This window comes from Ricinus communis, chromosome 10 (assembly GCF_019578655.1).
Source record: "Ricinus communis isolate WT05 ecotype wild-type chromosome 10, ASM1957865v1, whole genome shotgun sequence".
NCBI classification, from domain to species: Eukaryota; Viridiplantae; Streptophyta; class Magnoliopsida; order Malpighiales; family Euphorbiaceae; genus Ricinus; species Ricinus communis.
The window spans coordinates 14,219,317-14,241,051 of NC_063265.1; the positions used below are offsets into that span (position 1 = coordinate 14,219,317).

Consider the following 21,735-nt stretch of genomic DNA (forward strand, 5'->3'; position numbering starts at 1 on the left):
TCATCATAGATCAATATAACAACAGTTTCTACACTTACATATGGTGTATCCTGGCAGAATAAGAGACTCGGCCAGACCTGCTTTCTAGATTGTCTCGAGTTGTTGGAAACTGTTCTTTAATAATCCCAAAGAGGCTCTGTGCGTCTTGAATGGAAGTTTGGTTGAAGAGTATAATTTGGTGCTGTTAATACAATGATATGGTGATGGTTCTATATAAGTAAACTAGCTATTTGGGTTATGTTAATGATTTCATTGATTTAAAATATTGAGCTTGTGTTGTTCTTTAAGCTAAATACAATTAAATTAGTTGATTTATAAAAAATGATTTACAATTAAAATAATAATATAATAATGGTAGACTTCCATGTGTCGGTAGAGCCGAGAGCAGTAAGTTAAAAAGTTTTGACATGAAAGTGACATGTGTTGGTTATAAAAGGCCCGCCACGTTGCTGAACAAAAACGAATGCGCGAATTAAAGAGAAGAGATCCCCCGCCAATGCCACTGCCAATGCCAATGCCAATGCAACAACATCGTCTGACCATCCGTCGTTTCTGTGTACATTTTAGAGGCAAAATTCAGTTATCTGAAATCCTCAACTTATTTTCAAACATTTATACTGCAATTCGAAAATGGCGGAGGACAACTTTAATCTCCACCGCACTATCCTCCAACACACGAGGTATAATCTCTGTGCGTCCACGCGTCTCTTTTTGCTTATGTTTCTCATATAATTCTCTCTTTGACAAATTCTCTCCTTTTCATGAAATTGATAACTCTTTTTGTCTCATCCATTGCTAACAATGATGTTTGGAACATCTTTTACAGCTCTTGATTATATGGAATTTAACCGAGGATGATAATGATATTCTCTTACTAGGTTTAGGTTAGATTGTATATCTCTGTCTAGGAATCGAATCATATATCAGATTGGTGCCATAGAGTAGAGAAGAGAAGAGGAGAAGAGAGCTATGGGCGGTTGTAGATTTAGATTTGTATGTAAAGTATGTTGTTGTCCTTGTTGAGTAGGCGCTCATTGGAGGTTGATTCCAGGCATGTTTCTGTTTTTTTTTTTTTTTCTTTCCTAACTTGTTCAAATGTTTGTGGCGATTTCTTTATGTTAATGATCTTGGAATCAGCCTATGTTTATTATCCCTTTTCTTTGCTTTGTATAGAGATGCCTATGGATTTGCTTTGAGACCTCAACACGTTCAAAGATATAGAGAGTACCTTAACATCTACAAGGTACATTTTCCTTTTATTCCCCTTTAGATACAAAGCACTTGCTATCCAGGTTGCGTAATCTTTTAAAAATTCCACTCATGTTCTTAGAAATTTTCTAAATTCATGATGATTTGCATTCTTCTTTCTTATGATTCCCTTGAATCAGGAACCATTTAAACAAAATTCATTGTTGTTCAGGAGAATCTAATGGTTTTAACATATTTTCTATTATTGTATCAGTAAAAGCTACCACTGCAATCTTTCCCTCAGGTCTATGGAGACATTAATATTTTCTAGTCAATTATTACGATATGCAATATGTTGTATTCTGCTTTGTGGTAAAAACAATCTTTAAGATATTGCTTTACTGAATTAGTTCATGTAGTTTTGTCCTGAGATTAAAAGAGTGGAAACAATACAAGTAAAAGATGCTCTTCTCCCCAGCTTAGTAACATATTCGTGGTATCAGGAGGAAGAAGAGGAAAGAGCAGAGAAGTGGAGGGTCTTCCTTGAACAAGAAGCAAAATCTGATCATTTATGCTCATCTGAAGAAGAAGAGGAATCTGGAGAGAGGTTGCAGGCTAAAACTGCTGAATTTGGAGAAAAGACCAATTTACAAAGGGGTCAAGTTGGGGATGATTCAAGTGCAAAGAAGTCTGATTCCGATGGTTCAACAGATTGTGATCCTGGGAAGGAGGTGCAACTTTCAGAGGAACCTGAGAAAGTGGTGCAATTTTCAAAGGTGCACCAGGAAGAGGTGCAATCTTCAGAAGAGCCTGGAAAGGAGGTAGAACATTTTAAAGGATCGCAAAAAGAGGACAAGATTTTAAAGGAACCCAAACGGGTGGTGCAACACTCAGAAGGACCAGAAAGTGAGGTGCATTCTTTAGAGAAACTAGAAAACAAGGTGCAGCATTCAGAAGAACAAGCAAAGGTGCAGTTTCCAGAAAGACTAGAAAACGAGGTGCAGCATCCAGAAGAACCAGAAAACAAGGTGCAGCTTTTAGAAGAACCTAGAAACAAGGAGCTGCTTTCAAAACAAGCAAAGGCAGGTAAGATTCAAACATGGTCTGGGACTAGACTATCCCTCCATGCCATTGAAAGTATGATGACTTCACGTGTTAAGAAGGTAAAGAATATGAACCACAAGCAATTCGTTGCAAGCCAAGATAATCTTCTGTCAACAAAAGAGGCAGAACTTGTAGGTGGAGAACTCAAAGAGGATGTTGATGGGGACATCTCTGTTAAGGTTACTTCAGATGAAAAGATCAAAACACCCGAAGAGTACAATATTATGGATGATGATACCTCCCCAGAACTGTTCTTTCATTGGAAAGAAGAACTTGAGTTCCTTGTTCATGGGGGAGTACCAAAGGATCTTAGAGGAGAGGTGAAACTAACACTATTTAATTTGTCAATGTTCTTTAAGTTCCTATATTGTAAAAAGTACATATTAACCATCTGCACTATAGGTATGGCAAGCCTTTGTTGGCATAAAGGCACGTCGCGTGGAGAGATATTATGAGGAATTGCTGGCTGAAGAAACTAATGATGATGATTGCAAGGACCATTGTGACTCAACTGGCGCAGCCAGGAAATGGAAAAGGCAGATTGAGAAGGTCATTAGTTGCATGCGCCTAGGACTTTATCGTTCAATCTTTTCAATTTGTAGGTCCTACTTCTTTTTCTTTGGATTGCAATCCAGGTTTCTCCCTAGAATGATTATATTTTTCCGTTGCAGGATATACCGCGAACTTTCCCGGGTCATCCTGCTTTGGATGAGCATGGCAGGGATTCCTTGAGGCGTTTGCTTTTAGCTTATGCACGACATAATCCCTCTGTCGGGTATTGTCAGGTAGTTGGAGTCCAAAGCAATCTTTCTCTGTGCAATGTGCATTCTAACTTAACCCGAAAAACAGCCTTGATGTATTTGCTCCAATCTTTTCAGTTTGGATAATTGTATAGACATTGTTCTTATGGCTCCAAGCAAAGATGACAATTACCACCAATTGGAAAAATATTATTAATCAAAAACTAGAGACTTTCCATGCTTTAGAATTTCTTTTTTCCTCTGTGTTCTTCAATGTCATTGATTTTGTTTCCACATCCTTCTGTTCACATAAATCACAAAAACTGAGATCAAAGAGATTATATCTTTGCCAGTTCAAATCAAACGCCTGATAGTAAAGCATAAATTGCAATGATCAAAATAGCTGGGCATCAGAGACCTTATATGTTATTCACGTATTGACTTCATTTATAAAGAACCATAAGTGATGACATAATTAACACAGTTTGTATAATCATCCTTGTTATTTATTTCAGTATGAACGTAAATGCAGGCAATGAATTTCTTTGCTGGACTATTGCTACTTTTGATGCCCGAGGAAAATGCCTTTTGGTATGTCTGTGAAGTCTATCTCTTTTGTGCATTATCTTAAACAAAGATGTGTTAAAAATGGATTGAGGAAAGGTTATTATATAAAACACTTGAATGTGCAGTCCTTGATTCCGAAGCATAAGTTATATAGCTGGTTTTTTCTCTCTCTGCAACACAGAAAATCATTTATTTTCTTGGTACATACAAATGGATTTTAAAAGTAGTGGATTATCTGGTTCATTAATTGTCTACTAGAAATGAGTGCATCAATATATCAGTTTTTGTTTTCATGAGAGATACATTATTAACCTTATTATTATATCTCGAGAAGCTTGATGTGCCAAAATGTTTTGGTGGAATTCTTCAGGACTTTAGTGGGCATCATTGATGACTATTTTGATGGTTACTATACAGAAGAAATGATAGAATCACAGGTGTGTCATATCTTATAAAATACATTTCTGCTTTGGCATACATGTATACTTGTATGCAGACTTTGATAGGTCAACTTTATACTCACAGAATGGATCCTTTTCAGTTATTTTATGTTCGCTTAATTAGTTACTTTGTGTTGTTAGGTGGACCAACTTGTTTTTGAGGAGTTGATGCGAGAAAGATTTCCTAAACTGGGTTTGTCTATGTCCAGCAGTTGCTATATTTAACATTCTATTCTATGTTTCTTTTCTCACATGAATATATGTGGATAGTTTTTCATTTTAATTATGCCTCTTGTGCAGTTAATCATCTGGATTACTTGGGAGTGCAGGTGGCATGGATCTCTGGACCTTGGTTCCTTTCCATCTTTGTCAATATGATTCCTTGGGAAAGTGGTGAGATTATGTGATTGCATATGGCAAATATATTTTACACTCTATTCTACTTAATTTTGTTTTCTGTTATTTCATGTTTCTAGATCGACTTTGATTTGAACTGCAATGGTTCTTTTTTTATCTTCAGTTCTCCGAATTTGGGACGTTCTTCTATTTGAAGGCAATCGTGTGATGCTGTTCCGAACTGCACTTGCTTTAATGGAATTATATGGTATTAGTTAAAGTATATTACAAAAGAAAGTGCTTTTCCTCTTTCTATATGTTTAGTTCCAATTTTGTGTAAATTGCAATCTCCTGTTGTTTTTAGGGAATTAAGAGCAATCTAATTGCATGCCATTCAATTTCTTGTAGGTCCAGCCCTAGTGACAACTAAAGATGCTGGCGATGCTATTACTTTGTTGCAGTCCCTTGCTGGGTCAACATTTGATAGCAGTCAGCTGGTTTTTACTGCTTGCATGGGTTTTTTGGCTGTAAATGAAGCTCGATTGCAGGAGTTGAGAGAAAAGCATAGACCTGCTGTACTACTAGTAGTTGAGGAAAGATCAAAAAGGGGTAGAGTATGGAAGGATTCTAAAGGCCTTGCATCAAAGCTGTATAGTTTCAAGCATGATCCTGGATCACTAACAGAAGAAGAAAAGACTTGTGAAGGAGATTCTAAATCGGAGCATCCTTCCTCTAATCTAGATGCTTTGCTTGGAGGCCTTACTGTTGACACTGAAGTAGATTCACTACCGGACCTTCAAGAGCAGGTACCTTTCTCTTTTCATCTTTTCTAAATTAGTACTGATGATTCCTGAAAATTAATTTAGTCAAGGTAAGCTTAGAGGTTTTTTTTCATAGGTTTTTGAAAAGTTAAAGCATTTGTTTCCACTCATTTTAAATTTCAGCCATTAACAGCTTTTGTGCAGGTGGTTTGGTTTAAGGTTGAATTGTGTAGGTTGCTGGAGGAGAAAAGATCTGCCATACTTAGGTTAGTACTTTTAGTAGTGTCTGTTTTCTGCAACTTTCTAGGATGTAGTTTTATTGTACTCATATGTATTCAAGATAACATGATGAAATGAAATTCATGCAATCGGAGCCAACAAAAATGCTGTCAGAATCCCATGGTATACTTTTGTAATCTGTTTTACATATTCTGCTGTCATTTACATGCATTGGATTATTTAGCCTTCTTGCTTGCACTCTGTTATTCCTGTGTACATGATTCTTCTATCTGCCTTTATTTAATTTTGAACAGATACCCTCCTTTTATGATTCTGTTCAAGGGCTACTCATAACAACCAATAGGTGGAAATTGGGTCTGAAGCTAGGAAAAACTCATGTGTACATGATTCTTCTATCCATCCTTTATTTAATTTTGAACAGACACCCTCCTTTTATGATTCTGTTCAAGGGCTATTCATAACAACCAATAGTTCGAAATTGGTTCTGAAGCTAGGAGAAACTCATATAACAACAATATAATTGCTAATGACCTATTTTTTTCATCTTTCACATATATCCATGATATACTTCATTCAGTTCATGTGTAATTCTTGTTTTTTCCAGAGCTGAGGAGCTGGAGACAGCATTCATGGAGATGGTCAAAGAAGATAATCGACGGCAGTTGAGTGCAAAGGTACATTTAAAGTTGATTAGGATATTATTGCTTCTGTTTACGTCACAGTAATTGACTTACATGCAAAAAGGAAATTTGATGCACTTTTCTCCATCTTGTTTTGCAAGTTTGTTGTGTCAGCTATATAAATTCTGTGGAATAGTGTAGTTTGAGTACCCTTGATAAACCCTTATGCATCTACCATTTAAATACTTTACACAAATCTATTGCCTTTATATAATTAATTTTTCTCAATAATTTTCCTTTGTGAGGCTACATTGTAATCTTTGATGGTTTTTATTGGTGGAGCACAAATACCTTTGATAACTTGTCCTTGATTTGTTTTGGATTTAAATCTCATCAATTAAACATTGTATGTTTAGCTTCCATGCTGATTGGCATAAACCTAATTAAGAAGGCCTCCTATGAATCCCCTGGTATTTAAAGTAGGAAACAAAAGAATTTCCAAAAATCCACCGACATAAGGATGTTTGTATTTTCTACTGAAGCTAGTAGCTGACTGAATCACCATGTGTGACATCTTCACTCCATTTTCTATTTAAGCTTCTTGCCACTAAACTTGCTTGTGAAACTTGAGATTCATTGCAGATTGAGCAATTGGAGCAAGAGGTAGCCGATCTTCAGCAGGCCCTTTCTGATAAGAGAGAACAGGAAGCTGCAATGCTTCAGGTACTCATTTCCTAATATTTTCTACAATGGCCTCTCTTTCAACTCTGGCGAGTGGATGTTTTCTCTTCTACATGCTTCTGGAAAATTATCCATACTTATGCTGTGATGAATGAATATAATATGTAGAAAATCTATTCATGTTCTAGGTCTTGATGCGGGTAGAGCAAGAACAGAGGATAACTGAAGAAGCTCGTGTACGTGCTGAGCGAGATGCAGCTGCTCAGAGATATGCATTGACTGTACTTCAGGTTTCCTCTCAACTCCTCGATGGGTATTTTTTTTATCAATATTTCAATTCAGGAAATTGAAAATAGTGTCTAATTATTTATGGAGTTGAAATAAAACTATATGTCTTTTAAGTTAAACTTACAGAGAGATGAGTCTCTCCAACATTTATCCAAGAACATTTTCAATATTTTTGACCTTCCATTTCGCACTGCACCAATTTTATGTTCCACATTACTATTATAATTTGCAGCAAAAATATGAGAAGGCCATGGCTTCAGTCACTCAGATGGAGCAAAGGGTAGTCATGGCAGAATCAATGTTGGAGGCTACCTTGCAATATGAATCTGGTCAATCTAAAGCACAATCTTCTCCCAGGTACGCAATTAAAAACATCACATTTTTCTTTCTATTTTTCTCATAATCTGGTCATAAATTGAAAGTGACTAATTATGCAACTGCATAATATGAGTACTAGAGCATGTGACTGTTTGACATGCTCGTCTTATCAAGTCCAGCTAACTGTTGATTAGACTGTAAAAAAAACAATATCCTAAAAGTTTTGGGAAGTCCACCTTGGAAAAGTCTTACTTTCGATCCACAAAAGATGTAAATTGCATCTAACTAGCATCTCCAAATTATGCCGAATGGCCAACAGGTTGGTCCTGAACGTTAGGTCTTTCCTGTTTTATGACCTTAACCTTCTTGACAAAGAGTAGCACATTTGCTGTCTTTGGCAGTGGCTATCTAATGCCACTTTAATTTTGAGTTATGGATCTAAAGTTGATCAAAGTTCTATCATATTTTCTTGCAATTGAAACATTCATGTTAAGTAATGCGTATATACTAAAAATATGCAATGACTGGTAATCCTTTTTTAAGTGGTCCTTATTTGTCCTTTTCTTTAGTGGGAAATGAACAATTGATGGATGCTAAAAGGACAAGAAGCATTTTCAGATGGTTCCAGTGACACTGAATTGTGCTTCTATAAACCTCCCAACCCCATATGGAAATAAGAAACTTGAAAATGATTTGAAAGTGAAGTTAGAAATCACACTTGCCACGCAAGATGTCTTCAACTAGTTCTATAAATTCCAATTTGTAAGGGATTTCTTCCTGTGTTTCTTTTTCTTCTGGTAGCGATCACATGAAATATCATTATGGATCAAACTAAGGTTGCCGAATGGGCTTTTACCTATACAAGCTTTTTCCATGGACTATATGATGCCCATTAATGCACCTACGCATGCTTCAAATGCACATGACCTTGTGATCATAATGGTTGTGCCATAGGCTTTACATACTCATGTTCTTAACAAGAGAATCTCTTTCTTTATCAATAGCTCCATATAAACATAGTTGGAACTGCATTTTTAATATGTCTCGTATATCAATATGTCTCTATATCACTTTCACTGTAGGTTAGCTCATTGTCGAAGTTCCACATCAGAGAGCCCAGGAAGAAGGATGAGTCTATTGAAGTTTGGCCTTGGTTGGCGTGACAGAAACAAGGTAAGTGTTTGCATCGTCACTTCTTCCTTTTTTTGGGTAGCTCTGTTATTTTCAAAAGGGCAGCCAACCGTAAAGAAATGCTAAGTCTACATGGAAGCAGTCAAAATGAAGAGGACAGCTTACAAGAATTGTTTTGCATGTTATCGAAATGAAACAGTTCAATTCTTTTCTAACTTAGTATAGATTAGGAATTTAGTAGTCCACTTTGTTGGTTTTCTAATTGTTTTAGGATTTTCAATAGAAAATTCCCCTTGAATTGGATTTAAGCCTCCATGATATCCTTGTGATTGTTTTCAAATTTAAAATACCTTACAAAATTGCATGTGACAGGGCAAACCTAATGAGGAGTTTGGTGATGGTATATCCAATATTGAGGGAAAACAGCCAAACTCTTTGCAGAAAGAAAGTGGAGACCAAGAGAAGATGTAGGGGAAAGTTTTCAGAAGACCTCTGCGTCTTGCATTTATAGCAGTTTGGGACCTGCTGCCCAAGAACACACTAGTTTGTATCTGTAATTATGCATACACTGACTGTAGGAGTAAGGAAGCCATATATTCTCATGAACTAGTCAATGTCGATTTACAGTAGTTAAAGCAATTCTTTGCTCTTCTCTTCTTCAATCTGTTCATCATCTTTTTTTTTTTCCCCTAGAGAACTATATGTAATTTATCATCACTCGCTCACAACATTGTTCATACATATATGTTTATATATATATATATATATATATATATATATATATATATATATATATATATGTATATGGTTGTTTTCTGATTCCTTTCAAAGATGAGGTAGGAGTAAAGTAGCTATTGTTAGTTGTATGTAGTTAGCAATTTCTTAAAGTTAAGTGGTGCATGTATTTGTTCCTCTCAACATGTATATGCAAACTGAAAATTGTGTGACGAATGCAATTGCAAGCTTTTAGGTTGAAGTGATTCATTCGTTGAACATGCAGATGCAGGCAGTAACGGAATGCAAGTAGTTACAGGTTGAAGCCCTTGTGGTAAAATGAATACACCCCTTGAAACGAATCTATAATCAAGAAGATAAGTCAGGAAAACCTGTCCAAATCTCGGACAAAGTAGAAAATATGTGCATTAGAACATCAACTGATCTCACATTACTAGGAATAGGATAACGGGAACACACATGGTATCCTACAACATTTGCTTCCACACATAATAGAAATGAGGTATTTGAAAATACAGAGGGACAATTGCCATCTCTATTAAACATCCATTGAATTTATCAGTGTTTCTACAAGCAAGCAGTTGAATTTTATACAAATAACAGCATGAGTGAGCCCAAGCTCCCAGTAGTAGTAAAGAAAATAAATCACAACCAACCTCTCAGGTTTAAAGTATATTCCAGGAAAATACTGAATATCTGGAACGCCACAAAATTTGATATCAAAGGCACAAACAAGATGTGGTTGATGATTGATCCCATATCAAGCACTAGGAATCCCAGCTAATATTCTTAATTTAATCATTGTTCAATCTCTCAGATCCAGCTACTACTGCGCTTAGCTTCCCTCTTTGTTCTAGGAGTGCCGGGGGTCCAACGGGGGCTTTGGGCTGTTTGCACTTCAGGGTCATATTTTTGCGAAGCAAGGTAACTCAAAGCCGTAACAACATCTGCTATGACTGGTCTCAGATTAGGCTGCTCCTGCACACACATTGCTGCAATGGCGAGAGCTTGGTACAAACCCCTCGGAGGATACTGACCTTGAAGCATCGGATCAGCCATCAGTTTGAATTTTTTTCGATCTTTGAACAAGGGTCTTGCCTACAAAAGCAAGATCACATTACCATGAGGCATCAGCAGCAAGTCACAAAGAACACATTATTTCAATGTACACTGGAATAAGGGTTTACGCTTATAAAGCAAGGAAAAGAAAAATCAATTAGTAAGAACCTAATCTTGGACCAAAGCCTCAGGAAATATTTTCTCAAGCCAAATGTCTTGGTTTCTGCAATTAAAGAGTGCTCAAGACAAACAGAAATTTCCAGTATTGCACTGAGCTAGCCTCAATTTTGGCCGTCACTATTATCTCTTAAAGCATTGTAAGAAGAAGATGATACTAGATCAGATTCTAGGGTATGAAATTAGACAAATTACATATACATGGTTGACTAACAACAATGAAACAAGCTTTCAGGTTAAAGTATGAAGCCAAAGTTATCGCTTGAAATGAAAGTTCATACAAGGATAAGCTCCCAGAAAAACTAAACAGGATTTTGCAAGTTACTTCTTACTAATAATATGAAAGGTTCAATAGAGTTCATCATCTCTTACCCACGCAACCAAATTCTGCTCCCCTGTAGCTTTTGAATTGTCAATTGCTCTCCGTCCAGTAATTATTTCTAGAAGAACAACCCCCAAGCTATAAACATCCGACTTGAGAGTCAGCTGACCTGTCATTGCATATTCTGGAGCACAGTATCCATAGGTGCCCATAACCCTAGTGGATACATGGGTGTTATCTCCGACAGGTCCAAGTTTAGCCAAGCCAAAATCAGATAGCTTGGGGTGATATCCTTGACCAAGCAAAATGTTGGAGCACTTTAAATCTCGGTATATGACAGGGGGGTTAGCTTTATCATGCAAATACTCCAATCCCTTTGCTGCCCCAGCTGCGATTTTCATTCTAGTATTCCAATCAAGCGTTTTGACACCTGGTGAAATCTCTGCCAAAGAAGTGAGTAAGACTGATAAGCAAAGAAAAGGAAATAGGTACACAATCAAACAAACAGAGTTAATGCAAAATATCTACCATATAAATGGTCCTCCAAAGACCCTAGAGGCATGTATTCGTAAACCAGAAGCCTCTGATCTCCATCAGCACAATAACCAATGAGATTAACGAGGTTAGGGTGATGAAGTAGACTTAACATCAACACTTCAACTAGGAATTCCCTGTTCCCTTGTAGACCATTACGATTAAGCTGCTTGATAGCTACAACCTGCAACAAACACAATGATTTTCAGTTTTATAAAACAAAAATTATAACTTCTTCTCTTAAAGCATCTAGAAGAACTCTACACCAAAAAAATAAAATAAAAACTAGTAGTTAAATGAAACACAAACATTGAAAAAGAAAAGAATAATTTTGTGAAACTCCTGCTCGCAATTTGTCTCACTCCTTACAGAAAGATATTATGTCACCAACTTAACTAACCTGATTAGTGCTTTCTAAATATCCTTTATACACCCTTCCGAATCCTCCCTCACCCAAAAAGCATTCTGCTCTGAAGTTTTTAGCTGCGGTTACCAATTCACTGAAGGTAAATGTCTGGGCTGTAATATTATCTGAACCTCCGTGCTTGGGAGCCGCCTTAACACTTGTACGGGAATGACTCCTCAATTTCTCTGTACACAAAAATATGGGACATTATAAGGAATTTGACAGTTTCAGAGGGAGGGCCTGCATATGATACAAAAGGGGGGAAAAAGAAAAAGAAACTTATAGACATGTTCTTTCAGACTATTAGGGATATAAACCTAGAATAGGTAAGTATTTGCTGTAATAATACCATGCAATAGAAGCAGCAAAAACTGATCCATATCATCATCATATATGTAATATATTATCATATATCAGCTAAAAATAATCCATATGTATTAGACATAAGATGTATTGAAGAACCACCTATGAGCTAACACTTAATGCTCCCATGTGAGTTTGTCAGCTAGCTTAGAAGAACCGCAACTTGGAAACAATCGGATGCCAGATGAAGCAAATTTCTCAAAGAAACTAGCTAAAAATACAAATAAGATTTTATGCTAAGGCCCTAATTAACATAGCGAACGAACGATGATACTCAACCAAGCAATTAAATCTCCAAACATTCTTTAAAAGTTACAGTAAAACAGAAATAGTAATAAATTATACTCAACAAACCCAGACAAGGAATCAGCAAAGAAAACGATTCCATGAACAAATCCCAAGAGATTCCTGATCCTAGCAATGAAATCATCCATCATCAAAAAAGGTTGACACTTTATGAGTAAATCGACAAAAACCTGAAGTGGGTTTGGTCTGATCAACAGAGTTGTGATTGATGATAATCACTTTCTTCTTGTTCTTGGTGGTGCTGTTGGCTCTTGATATACCCGAACAGGGAATCCATCCCATCCCTCAGATTGTGCTCTTTCTATTTGCCTTTTCTTTCTTTATATATAATAACAATAACAATAACAAAATTTAACGAAAGAAAGAAATTGAAGAATTGGAAGCTGAAGTTGATGATATCGATATCATGGAATAGATAATTGAAATGAGAAAAGGAGCGATCAATCAACCACCTTTCTCTTTCTTTCTGTGCTTTTCTTTTTCTTTTTTCACTCGTATTTTCCCGTTTCTTTCAAAATTATTGTTTATTTTTTATTGGTTGGAAGGGAAGGGTGTCTGATTGGCCCGCCATTGACGAAACGGTGTCGTATAGAAGAGATGATAACAATCCTTGTCTGGTATGTTCGTTGAGGATGAAATACTAGTTGCTGTACCATGATTATGACCATTGGCTGGGTGCTCCCTCCGAATACAAACAAGTAATGCTTTGTTTTCACTTCCAATTTTTTCAACACGGTTCCTTTCTTCTTCCTTTTTTTTAAGAATTATAAACATTTCTGCACGTCTAAAATACGTGGAGTCATCCATTCAACGACCAGTTTTCTACTGATTGGTCGTAATGTTGGGTAAGCAAAAGCAAACCCAAACTTCCAATTTGGTTCCTCCCAAGATTCATACAATACAGCCATTTCCCCATTGCTGTCTTCTGCGTGAATGTCTCGGTCTGAGCTCTAAATTGATTTCTCAAGATTTCCTTAAACACCCCGCGCGCCCTTTCTTTGCTTCAGAAAAGCTATGCACATACGGCTGCTAATGGTCGACAGACATGCATGTTCAAGAATCCACACCTCTTACGTTGGGTGGGGACCACCCATCCCTCCATTAATAAATAATACATACAGAGTTGCTCTTTCGGGCGTTAATGTTTTTGCCAAGGTTTCTTTTTTTATGTTACGTATACTATTGGTTCCCTTTAGTTTTCCCTTTCCACTAATATTTCACTTCTTTCAGTCTTTTCTCCATATATCTTCAATCAATTAATCATCAACAACACTGCAGATCATTCTGCACTTGTATATCAGATTAAGTTGGATGAACATATCATCTCTCAAAAATTCACAGCCCAGAAGGGTTTCAGTGAGAGAGAATCTAAAGTTAGTTCTGACCCGGCCAGTGCTTAAAACTGTAGACAGATAATTCAGTCTCTAAAACCAGAAGATGCACCATTAACGTTTATGACGAGAATAAAAGATTGGGGTGTCAAAACACTTAAATCCACTAGTCTTGCATTGAAAAGCCATAGAAGATGAACTTTAAAACGAGATAAGAAATTTAGAAAAGAGAAAACAAAATGCATACCTTAGTCACAATTATCGCAATTTTTGTATCATGAAAATATCATTATATGCATGCGAGTTATAAAGTTCCTGCAGATTTACATGCATAAAGATGAAACACAAATGAGAGTTACCAAAGAGATATTAAGACTTTGTTCAAAAAATTGCTATCAACTTTTTAAAGGTTGACACGAATTGAAACTGCATATTTATTACATATTGATTATCCAAAGCAAGTCATCACTTATTATGCTTAATTCAAAATAATTAGAAAAGGGTAATTATAATTAAAATTGTACTCGTAATACAGCTACCTAAAGACAGGCAGCAATATTGGAGAATGGGTGAAGGAACATATCATGGCCAATAATCTGAATTACCAAACATAAAACCACCTTCACCAAGAAGCCCCCCGCTATTGGGTTTCCACATGACAAAGATACAGCATCGCCGCGGAACAGTCATATAGCAGGCTTTAAAACAGCTTCCTCCATTATTTAGTTCCCACTGCATGTGAATTGTTTTCTGACTCTTGGCCAGAATAATCATCATATCAGGAACGGCCTCCAATTCTTGAGATCATGGCTTGCTTCTACCACTAGGCGCCTGCGAATTGGATTCCTGTGCTGCTGAATTTGAGCCCCTGAGAGGCATCTCATGGTTATGTTTACCCTCATATGTTGTAATAAAAGCTCCCGGATCATCTGATACTCTCTCCACATACTTGCGGACATTGCATTTTAGACCAGTACATCTATAATAACTTCTGCAAGATTAATCAATAGCGCTATGTTAAAAAAGAACCATCAAACCTGTTGTGATGTTTTTTAAACAAACTAGCACACAACCTCACTCCAGTAGTGATCGGGGATTTTAAATATCAAGATTGACAATATTACAGGTACAATATCAAGCATTCTGTTCAATTATTTAACAGGTCTTAGGAGACCATATTAAGACCTTCAATGTGGATGTAAGAAGAAAACCAGAAAAGTATTTACATCCTCCCAAGTCGTTGAAGGTTTACCTTGGATAGGGATTTCCCTTCACCACCTTCTGCCCATATTTTCTCCAACGAAAACCATCCCCCACAATCTCAGTTTCGGTGGAACTTTGAACCACTAGATGAGGCTCTTGTCGACCTTCTGCTGATATGCCTGCTTCATTTGATTGATTGTCACTTTTCCTGAAAGAATATCAATATAATAATATTGAATGATCAGTATTCAAAAAATAATAGGAGTATAAAACTTGAATAAAGAACGTCGAATAAATTAACAATGTCCTGGAGTTAGATGGAAATGAAGCATCAAGGCATAGTACAATCTTACTAAAACTATAACTCAAACTGAATATTTATAAATGCTTTTCTTACCTTCGTTTACTTCTAGGTTCATCTTCACCACCTTCCAGTCCCTTGCTTCCTTCTTCACATTCCCCGCTAAGACCACAAGAGTTATCAGAAGTTACAGCACCAGCATTAATTGATCCATTTCTAGCAGGGTCATGAGTATGAGGAGCTGTAGTCTGATAAGTTGAATGGGCAGGTAATCCAATTTCATTCTGATTTTCAACTCTGCCTTCAGAACCTTCATTTCTTTCATTAACGGAATTATTCCACAATGGATTGTTTGTATCTTGATTATTGCCATCACATACAGGTCCAGGCCCTTGTGTTCCTGACGAGTTGCGTTTAAGAGGTTGAGGCTTTGAATGGTTGTGTTCACCTTTATAGACAATTTCAGCAATCCGTCCATCCAATGATCTTTCAACCTTCTTTTTCACTGGACAATTCGGGTGGGTGCATTTGTAGTAACTACGCGGATACTCGCTTCCTTTAACTTGTTTTTGCCCATATTTTCTCCAGTTATAACCATCATAAGAAGGACGATCCACATTAGCTGCAGCAGATAAGGATTTCAGATCATCCTCCTGGTTCTGAGATGATAACCTTGAGAGTTCAGTTGTCTGGTCAGTTTGTGCTTGAGATGGAAAATTCTGGTGAAGATGTGATGAAAAATTGTGTTGTTCTTGGTTTGGATTTTGAACTGGAGTTTCAACTGAAATTAGTCTTTGCTGTTGATAATTATCATTGAAGTTTCCCTGGTCAGAAAGAAAACAATATTGTTGCAATTTAGTTTCTAATTGTAATTTACATGTATTCCATAAGAAACTAACCAGCTCTCACTAGACCACCTACAGCAATAAAATTAAAAGAAAAAAAAAAGAAAAAAAGAGGAGAAGAAAGAATAGGATAAGATATAGCTGCTGACCATATTTGCCAAAAGAGAAACAGTTGCCTTTGACACAAGCTTGGCCTGTGGTTTATATATGACAGTGGGCTTACAATCTGCTTTCAAAACTTTATCAGATGAATTGCAAAGTGCTGTTCCCGAGAGGTCAGCCTGAAATTATCAAAAACCACAAAAATCAGGGGGAAGAACTTTGAAGAAGGGGAAGGGAAGTTTAGAGGAACTAAGTTGGTTACCTGGGAAGAAATGGATACAGCTGGAGCGCAATTAATCATTGGCTTGAACCTCACTGTCTTTGGTCTAATGGCAGCAACTGTTGTTTCAGAACATACGTTAGGAGGTGAACCATTTATTGCACCAGCCAGGAGCTCTGAGAAAGACCTAAAATTGGAGCAAGTAGGCCTTGAAGCTACTGGCTTAGCTATAACCACTCTCTCTGCTTCATTGATTTCCATTTTCCAAAAATTATCTGGAATGTCAATATAGTTTCATTGGTGACTGATTTGCTAATGCAAAATGTAAGGGGAACTTGGAATCCCAATTTTCTTGCACCCTTGTTTCCTTTTGTTAACTGAATGCCAAAAGAATATAATCAAGCTTTAGAGAGGGAAAACTTGGAAGACAAGGATGATCAGAAATGCTAGGAAATTGTTCTCCTCGGAGTTGGGTTCAGAAGTCCAAGGATCAAAATAACCCTTTCAAGCCTGCATTATACAGCGATTATCTCCATAGTTAATACAAAGCAGAGATTAAATGTCAAGCATAAGCAAGAGTAGGGGTTCGTAAAGAACAACACTAAGCCTTCTGCAGCAGCATACATTTATTAGTAACAAAATAACCCCCAACTTTTGGTTATCTATAAGATAAAAATTTAGCTAGATGTTAGAATATAGGAAGAAGAAATCAAATGATGATCAATACTCTATCTGCAAAATCTTCGCCTATATGCAAAGAACTGTAATGATGGTCAAAAGCGAAAGCAAACAACGAAACCTGCCAGCAATTAATTAAGAAATATCAAATTAAGTTCTCTAACTACGCATAGTGGACTTTCTTAACCTCTCCTACTCTAATCTTTTTATTGCAATAGTATGAGTAAAAAGTCAAATAAACACAAACAATCTCTTCCCATTGTGAATTCCTTTCAGATTGGGAGAAAAAACAGTTGAATCATTTTCTTGATGAAGTATTCAGCTTTTCCAACCAAAAACAGATTAACAGGTAAAATTATGAAATGATTTGCACCACCCACTTCTTGAAATCTAGCTTATTTGTCTTAAGCTTCAACTAGTAAGCCTTGCCTGAAAAGATTAAAAAATTATAATAATTTGCAACTTAATATGCCAACACATCATTGTAATTACTACCGGGCATTGCAGAAAACCTCATTATGTGAGAACCAACAGAAGTCCAACCAACACTACTCTCAAAGAAAAGAAAAAATGGTCTAACTAAGAATCTCTGAAAACCCCTCTGCATTCTCAGAAAGCTTTGAGTGAACTCGAGAAAGTGCGTCACTAAATCCATTCTCACCATCAAATACATACAAAAGAATAATCTGTAAGTTCAAGTTCTGCAATACCTTCCCAATTATTGCTGCACAAGGAATCAAACTACAGTTCCCTACCCCACTCACCACTAGCACACATCACGAGGTGATGCATGTCTCCTCCCTACTCTTACCAAGCAGAGAAGTTCTAAACTAGATTTTTAATCTGGAGCAAAACAGAAAAAAATTCAACAACCAACAAAGAAAAAAGAAAAAGAAATAGGTAAAGTAGTTGGGATTATCCATAAAAATCACACGGGTAGTGTGAAAAAATAGTGAAGGAAAAGGAAAAAATTGATTAAAAATTGAGAAGGTAATCATAAAATAAAACATTAAAACCCTAGAAACAGTATAGCAACTGGCAAGTACATAAGCAAACGGAGTTAATGAAAAGAAAGCAAGTGAAGAGGAAGTGGAAACTAACCCAAATGTCTGTTAGGAAGAAGAGTAAAATTTCATTTAAGAGTTAATATATATACATAAAACATTGAAAGCATGTAAACTTGCATTGCAGAAACCAGCAAACAGCATATAACAACTGAATATTAGTAAGAAATAAAGAGAAAAAAACATGACAAGGTTACACCACCTTGCTGATGACATGGATATGATCAAGTTACTATAATGTAACAATAACTAATGAGTAAAGAGTAAATCACCTTCTCCTATTTCTCTTCTTTGTCTTGACTAGTTTCTAAGAATTCTCCAAACAGTTCTCTTTTATACACATAACAAAATGTAAGAGAGAGTGTCTGCGTGTTTCTTTTCTTTTCTTTCCATTTGGGTTCTAGAAAGCTTGTGCAGCAGCTAACTAAAGACAGCAGAAATCGCAGGAAGCAAGAAAAACAAGAAATCCCAACCAACTGTTTCGTAATATAGTTTCATTACATTAATAAAAAATAAAAGAAAATAAAAAATCAATTCAGAGAAGTGGGATTGGTTAGTATAATATTTTTGACAAATTTTTTTTTTCTTTCAAAGTACGGGCCTGCACCTAAAATAAATAAATAAATAAATAAGAAATGAAAATGAAGGGTACGGCCAACTAACTGTCTCTCTTAGCTCTCAATTGACTCTCTGATAAGATAGGAAATGTGGTGCAGAAACAGTGGCACCGTATTGCATTATTGGGCTGTGCCGAGCCGTGCGTTCCCAATCTCTGGGGACAGAGGCAGGCAGTTGCCATTCCATCACTTACTTTGTTTGTTGAGCTTAATTAACATCCTCTTTATTGCATTCTATTCTATTATCCTACCCTCTTCTCATTCTTAAATTTCGCTAATTACTATTTTTCATTCTTTAAACACTCGTAAGAATACTTTTTTAAGAATTTTATTGTTCAAATCACAAATTCAAAATCTAAACTAGTTAGATAATAAGATTCGAACTCGAAACCTTAATTAAGTTATAAGAAATTATTACTATTTTATTTTTTATTTGTAAATTGTTAATTGCATTCGCAATTAATATAATTGACTAAATTAAGTTTACAATTGGACAATTAAAAAGAAATGGTATCTAGATTTTTAATATATATATATATATATATAGTAATATTCAAGAGAATCACAATTGAAAGCACCAATCAAAAAGAAAAGACAAGGTTTGGAAGATGTAAAAATTCCCAACAAAAATAGGATTGGATTTGGTAGAGAAGGAGGGGAAAGAAATGATTAATTAAAAGATAATATAAACAGGCGGCATCAGATGATATTGCTTTTGAAACATTGCACCTAATACCCATTTCACATGATTAAAGTAAAGACTTAATTACACTTTAGCAACACAGCCAAATTCCATTCTTTGTTGAGTTTATTATCTTAGTTTGTGATTAATTAGGTAGGGTGAGTAATAATTAGATTATCTAACTGAATTGGGTACCTTCCAACTTGTAATAATAATATATATATTGGCTATGAATTAGTTCAGCAATTTAATTTAAATATATTTGTGTTGTAATGGCATAATGAATTAAATAATTTAATATGATAAAATTGTAAAAATAAAAAAGGATTAGTTGAGGAATGGAAAGTTAGTTGAGGCACTGTTCAAACTGAAATTCTACATCTCTGACTGGTAGTTGTATTATGTCCCCCGCACGTGCCACTGAAAATTCTTCCTTTTTCTCTTTTCCGAAATGATTTTCTCGCAATTAATCGCCCATTTCTTTTCTGTTTGTCTAATTAACCTTTCCACGGGTCACTCTTAAATTCATACTTATACATACGAAAAATAAGGAAAATATTTTGATGATTATTTCATGCAAATAATATATATACATTTATTTTAAATTCTTTCAAATTTAAATAGAAATATCTCCATACTATTTGAATTCGATTAAAATATATTTAAATTAAATATTTAAATAATTAAATAGTTATCCGTTTACTGAATTCATTTACAATAATTAAATTCTAAAATATATTAATAAAAATATAAAATATAAACTAATCAAATTTAAATATTTAATATATTAATACAATTCAAAAATAAGTTTAATAAAATTTAAAATAATATTATAAATAATAAAAATAATATAATGTAATAAATTTTAATATAATCGGATTTGGATAACGGATATCTGTAAATTCAAATTTAAATTTGGCACCGATAATAAAATTAAATTTCAAATTCATTCTTAACCCATTTATTATTATCCAAATTCGTTCTATTAAAGTTCGGTCAGATCGAATATGCAAAGATATATGTCCGATCGCCTGCGAACCCTAACAAAAGAAGATTTCCATCTTCGTTCGTACAGAAATCTCATGCCAATACAAAATCTTCATTCTGTATCTTTTTCTTAATTTTAAAATAACAAAAATGAATACATATGAAAAATAAATGATGCCACGTCTCCACTTATGGGGAGGCTTTTTCCCTCCATCACGGCTGCTTCTCGTAGGGGAAAAGATTGTTGGTTCCTTGAAGGTCTAGTGGGCACATGATCTACCATCAAAATATATACATATATATATATATATAACAATTTGGCCTCTAAAGTTGCATGTTTGTTTCAATTTTGTCCTCGCTCATTTGGGACATGAAAACGCCTGCATCTACATGGTAGGTAACCCTGCATGGATCCTAAGAGACCCAAACTTAAACACTGAGTTTTTGCTTTCCTCTTCCCTCTACAGAATACATTCGTGTGCATAAATGAAAGCTAGGGTTTATACAAACAACTCAAAATCTCATGTCTTAAGCTTTGTTTGTAGCCAATTTGTGAAATTACTTAATGCAATTGGTTTATACAGTTGCCCATGCAAGTATATATATATACCTGTTGGATCATTCATGTGTAAGTCATGTAAAAAAAAACACCAGTTTTGGGTGTAACTATGTACTATTATATTATATTTTGTGAGGCCTAACATATACAATAGAGAATAGAAGGTACTGCGTATTGGTGGATAGGAGAGTGAACATATTAATGGATTGCAACTAATTTTAGGGATGACAGTGAAAGCAAAACATGAAAGGTTTTTCCAATTTCATTTCAATTCTATGTATAGGAAGAAAGTAGGGTCAGTATGAAATTCTTCATTTCTATGGTAATGTGAATATATGAGTAGGCCTGGTAAAACTGTTATACATAAATCTTTAATAATATAACAAAAAAAAAAAAATTAGAATCTTAATTGCACCTAGAAGAAAATGCAATGCATCAGTAGATGGATATCATCTACCAAGTTGATAAGATTTGAGACAGGAGACTGGAGACTGGAGACTGGAGAATGGAGAATGGAGAAGTTCTAGTATTTGACAAGTAGAAATTAGTTATCTGGAAATGGGCTGCAATAATGAAAGGGAAGCATGCAGTAGCGATAGCAGTAGGTATAATCGATACATCTTTTTCAATAGGAAAAGAGAATATTGATATTTATGGTCCCATTAAACAGGGATTTGCAGATTACATTGCATCAGCCATCACCAGTATCACACAGTCGGCAACAACATCCATTTGCTTTTCTTCGTTAGTACAATTCAAGGAAGCGCCACCACACTTGTCGCTTTGATATACGTACCATTCTTCTTCTTAATATGCATCATAGATGTATC

The 21,735-nt window shown here is 35.5% G+C and overlaps 3 protein-coding genes across 10 annotated transcripts; 1 reads left to right on the forward strand and 2 right to left on the reverse strand.

The window, feature by feature from the left end:
* Positions 1-476: 476 nt before the first annotated feature.
* On the forward strand, positions 477-9,076 carry LOC8283843 (TBC1 domain family member 2B). Of its 5 annotated transcripts, none has more exons than XM_002525156.4 (18): positions 477-680; positions 1,174-1,243; positions 1,692-2,612; positions 2,695-2,841; positions 2,964-3,077; positions 3,565-3,623; positions 3,970-4,036; positions 4,181-4,232; positions 4,340-4,432; positions 4,560-4,643; positions 4,784-5,181; positions 5,341-5,402; positions 5,981-6,050; positions 6,639-6,719; positions 6,866-6,967; positions 7,198-7,322; positions 8,366-8,456; positions 8,787-9,076. In XM_002525156.4, exons 1-18 carry the CDS (start codon positions 631-633, stop codon positions 8,883-8,885), a joined length of 2,685 nt encoding a protein of 894 aa, XP_002525202.1. In that variant the 5' UTR covers positions 477-630; the 3' UTR covers positions 8,886-9,076. The 5 variants fall into 5 exon arrangements, 4 of the variants coding, with proteins under 4 accessions (XP_002525202.1, XP_015578484.1, XP_048226130.1 ...); XM_015722998.3 differs by having other exon boundaries at positions 8,371-8,456; XM_015722999.3 differs by lacking the exon at positions 477-680 and adding an exon at positions 713-1,051.
* A 576-nt stretch (positions 9,077-9,652) lies between these two features.
* LOC8283842 (probable serine/threonine-protein kinase PBL7) lies at positions 9,653-13,645 on the reverse strand. Of its 2 annotated transcripts, none has more exons than XM_015723000.3 (5): positions 12,487-13,645; positions 11,642-11,832; positions 11,236-11,425; positions 10,758-11,137; positions 9,653-10,247 (listed from the first exon to the last, which is right to left on the reverse strand). In XM_015723000.3, the coding sequence occupies exons 1-5, from the start codon at positions 12,596-12,598 to the stop codon at positions 9,963-9,965; spliced, it is 1,158 nt and encodes a 385-aa protein (XP_015578486.1). In that variant the 5' UTR covers positions 12,599-13,645; the 3' UTR covers positions 9,653-9,962. The 2 variants fall into 2 exon arrangements, with proteins under 2 accessions (XP_015578486.1, XP_002525201.1); XM_002525155.4 differs by having other exon boundaries at positions 10,758-11,149; positions 12,487-13,629.
* Positions 13,646-14,002: 357 nt separating this feature from the next.
* LOC8283841 (WRKY transcription factor 44) lies at positions 14,003-18,854 on the reverse strand. 3 transcript variants are annotated; one of them, XM_025158456.2, is made up of 6 exons: positions 18,333-18,854; positions 16,361-16,695; positions 16,146-16,277; positions 15,248-15,975; positions 14,900-15,058; positions 14,003-14,638 (listed from the first exon to the last, which is right to left on the reverse strand). In XM_025158456.2, exons 2-6 carry the CDS (start codon positions 16,577-16,579, stop codon positions 14,452-14,454), a joined length of 1,425 nt encoding a protein of 474 aa, XP_025014224.1. In that variant the 5' UTR covers positions 16,580-16,695; positions 18,333-18,854; the 3' UTR covers positions 14,003-14,451. The 3 variants fall into 3 exon arrangements, with proteins under 3 accessions (XP_025014224.1, XP_002525200.1, XP_048226131.1); XM_002525154.4 differs by having other exon boundaries at positions 16,361-16,828; XM_048370174.1 differs by lacking the exon at positions 18,333-18,854 and adding an exon at positions 17,492-17,794 and having other exon boundaries at positions 16,361-16,828.
* Between the last annotated feature and the right edge of the window lie 2,881 nt (positions 18,855-21,735).

Bases quoted from the DNA above. Each gene is read 5' to 3' on its own strand.
- LOC8283842 (XM_002525155.4), bottom strand. From the start codon at position 12,598: ATGGGATGGATTCCCTGTTCGGGTATATCAAGAGCCAACAGCACCACC. The intron at 11,833-12,486 runs GTTTTTGTCGAT...TTTTGTGTACAG, and splicing joins TCAGACCAAACCCACTTCAG to AGAAATTGAGGAGTCATTCC. The intron at 10,248-10,757 runs GTAAGAGATGAT...TTGCTTTTGTAG, and splicing joins AGCAGAATTTGGTTGCGTGG to GCAAGACCCTTGTTCAAAGA.
- LOC8283843 (XM_002525156.4), top strand. From the start codon at position 631: ATGGCGGAGGACAACTTTAATCTCCACCGCACTATCCTCCAACACACG. The intron at 2,613-2,694 runs GTGAAACTAACA...TCTGCACTATAG, and splicing joins CAAAGGATCTTAGAGGAGAG to GTATGGCAAGCCTTTGTTGG. The intron at 4,644-4,783 runs GTATTAGTTAAA...AATTTCTTGTAG, and splicing joins TGCTTTAATGGAATTATATG to GTCCAGCCCTAGTGACAACT.
- LOC8283841 (XM_025158456.2), bottom strand. From the start codon at position 16,579: ATGGAAATCAATGAAGCAGAGAGAGTGGTTATAGCTAAGCCAGTAGCT. The intron at 15,976-16,145 runs GTCAGCAGCTAT...CTTTCTGACCAG, and splicing joins TTTCTCTTTTGGCAAATATG to GGAAACTTCAATGATAATTA. The intron at 14,639-14,899 runs GTAAACCTTCAA...TTAATCTTGCAG, and splicing joins AAGGGAAATCCCTATCCAAG to AAGTTATTATAGATGTACTG.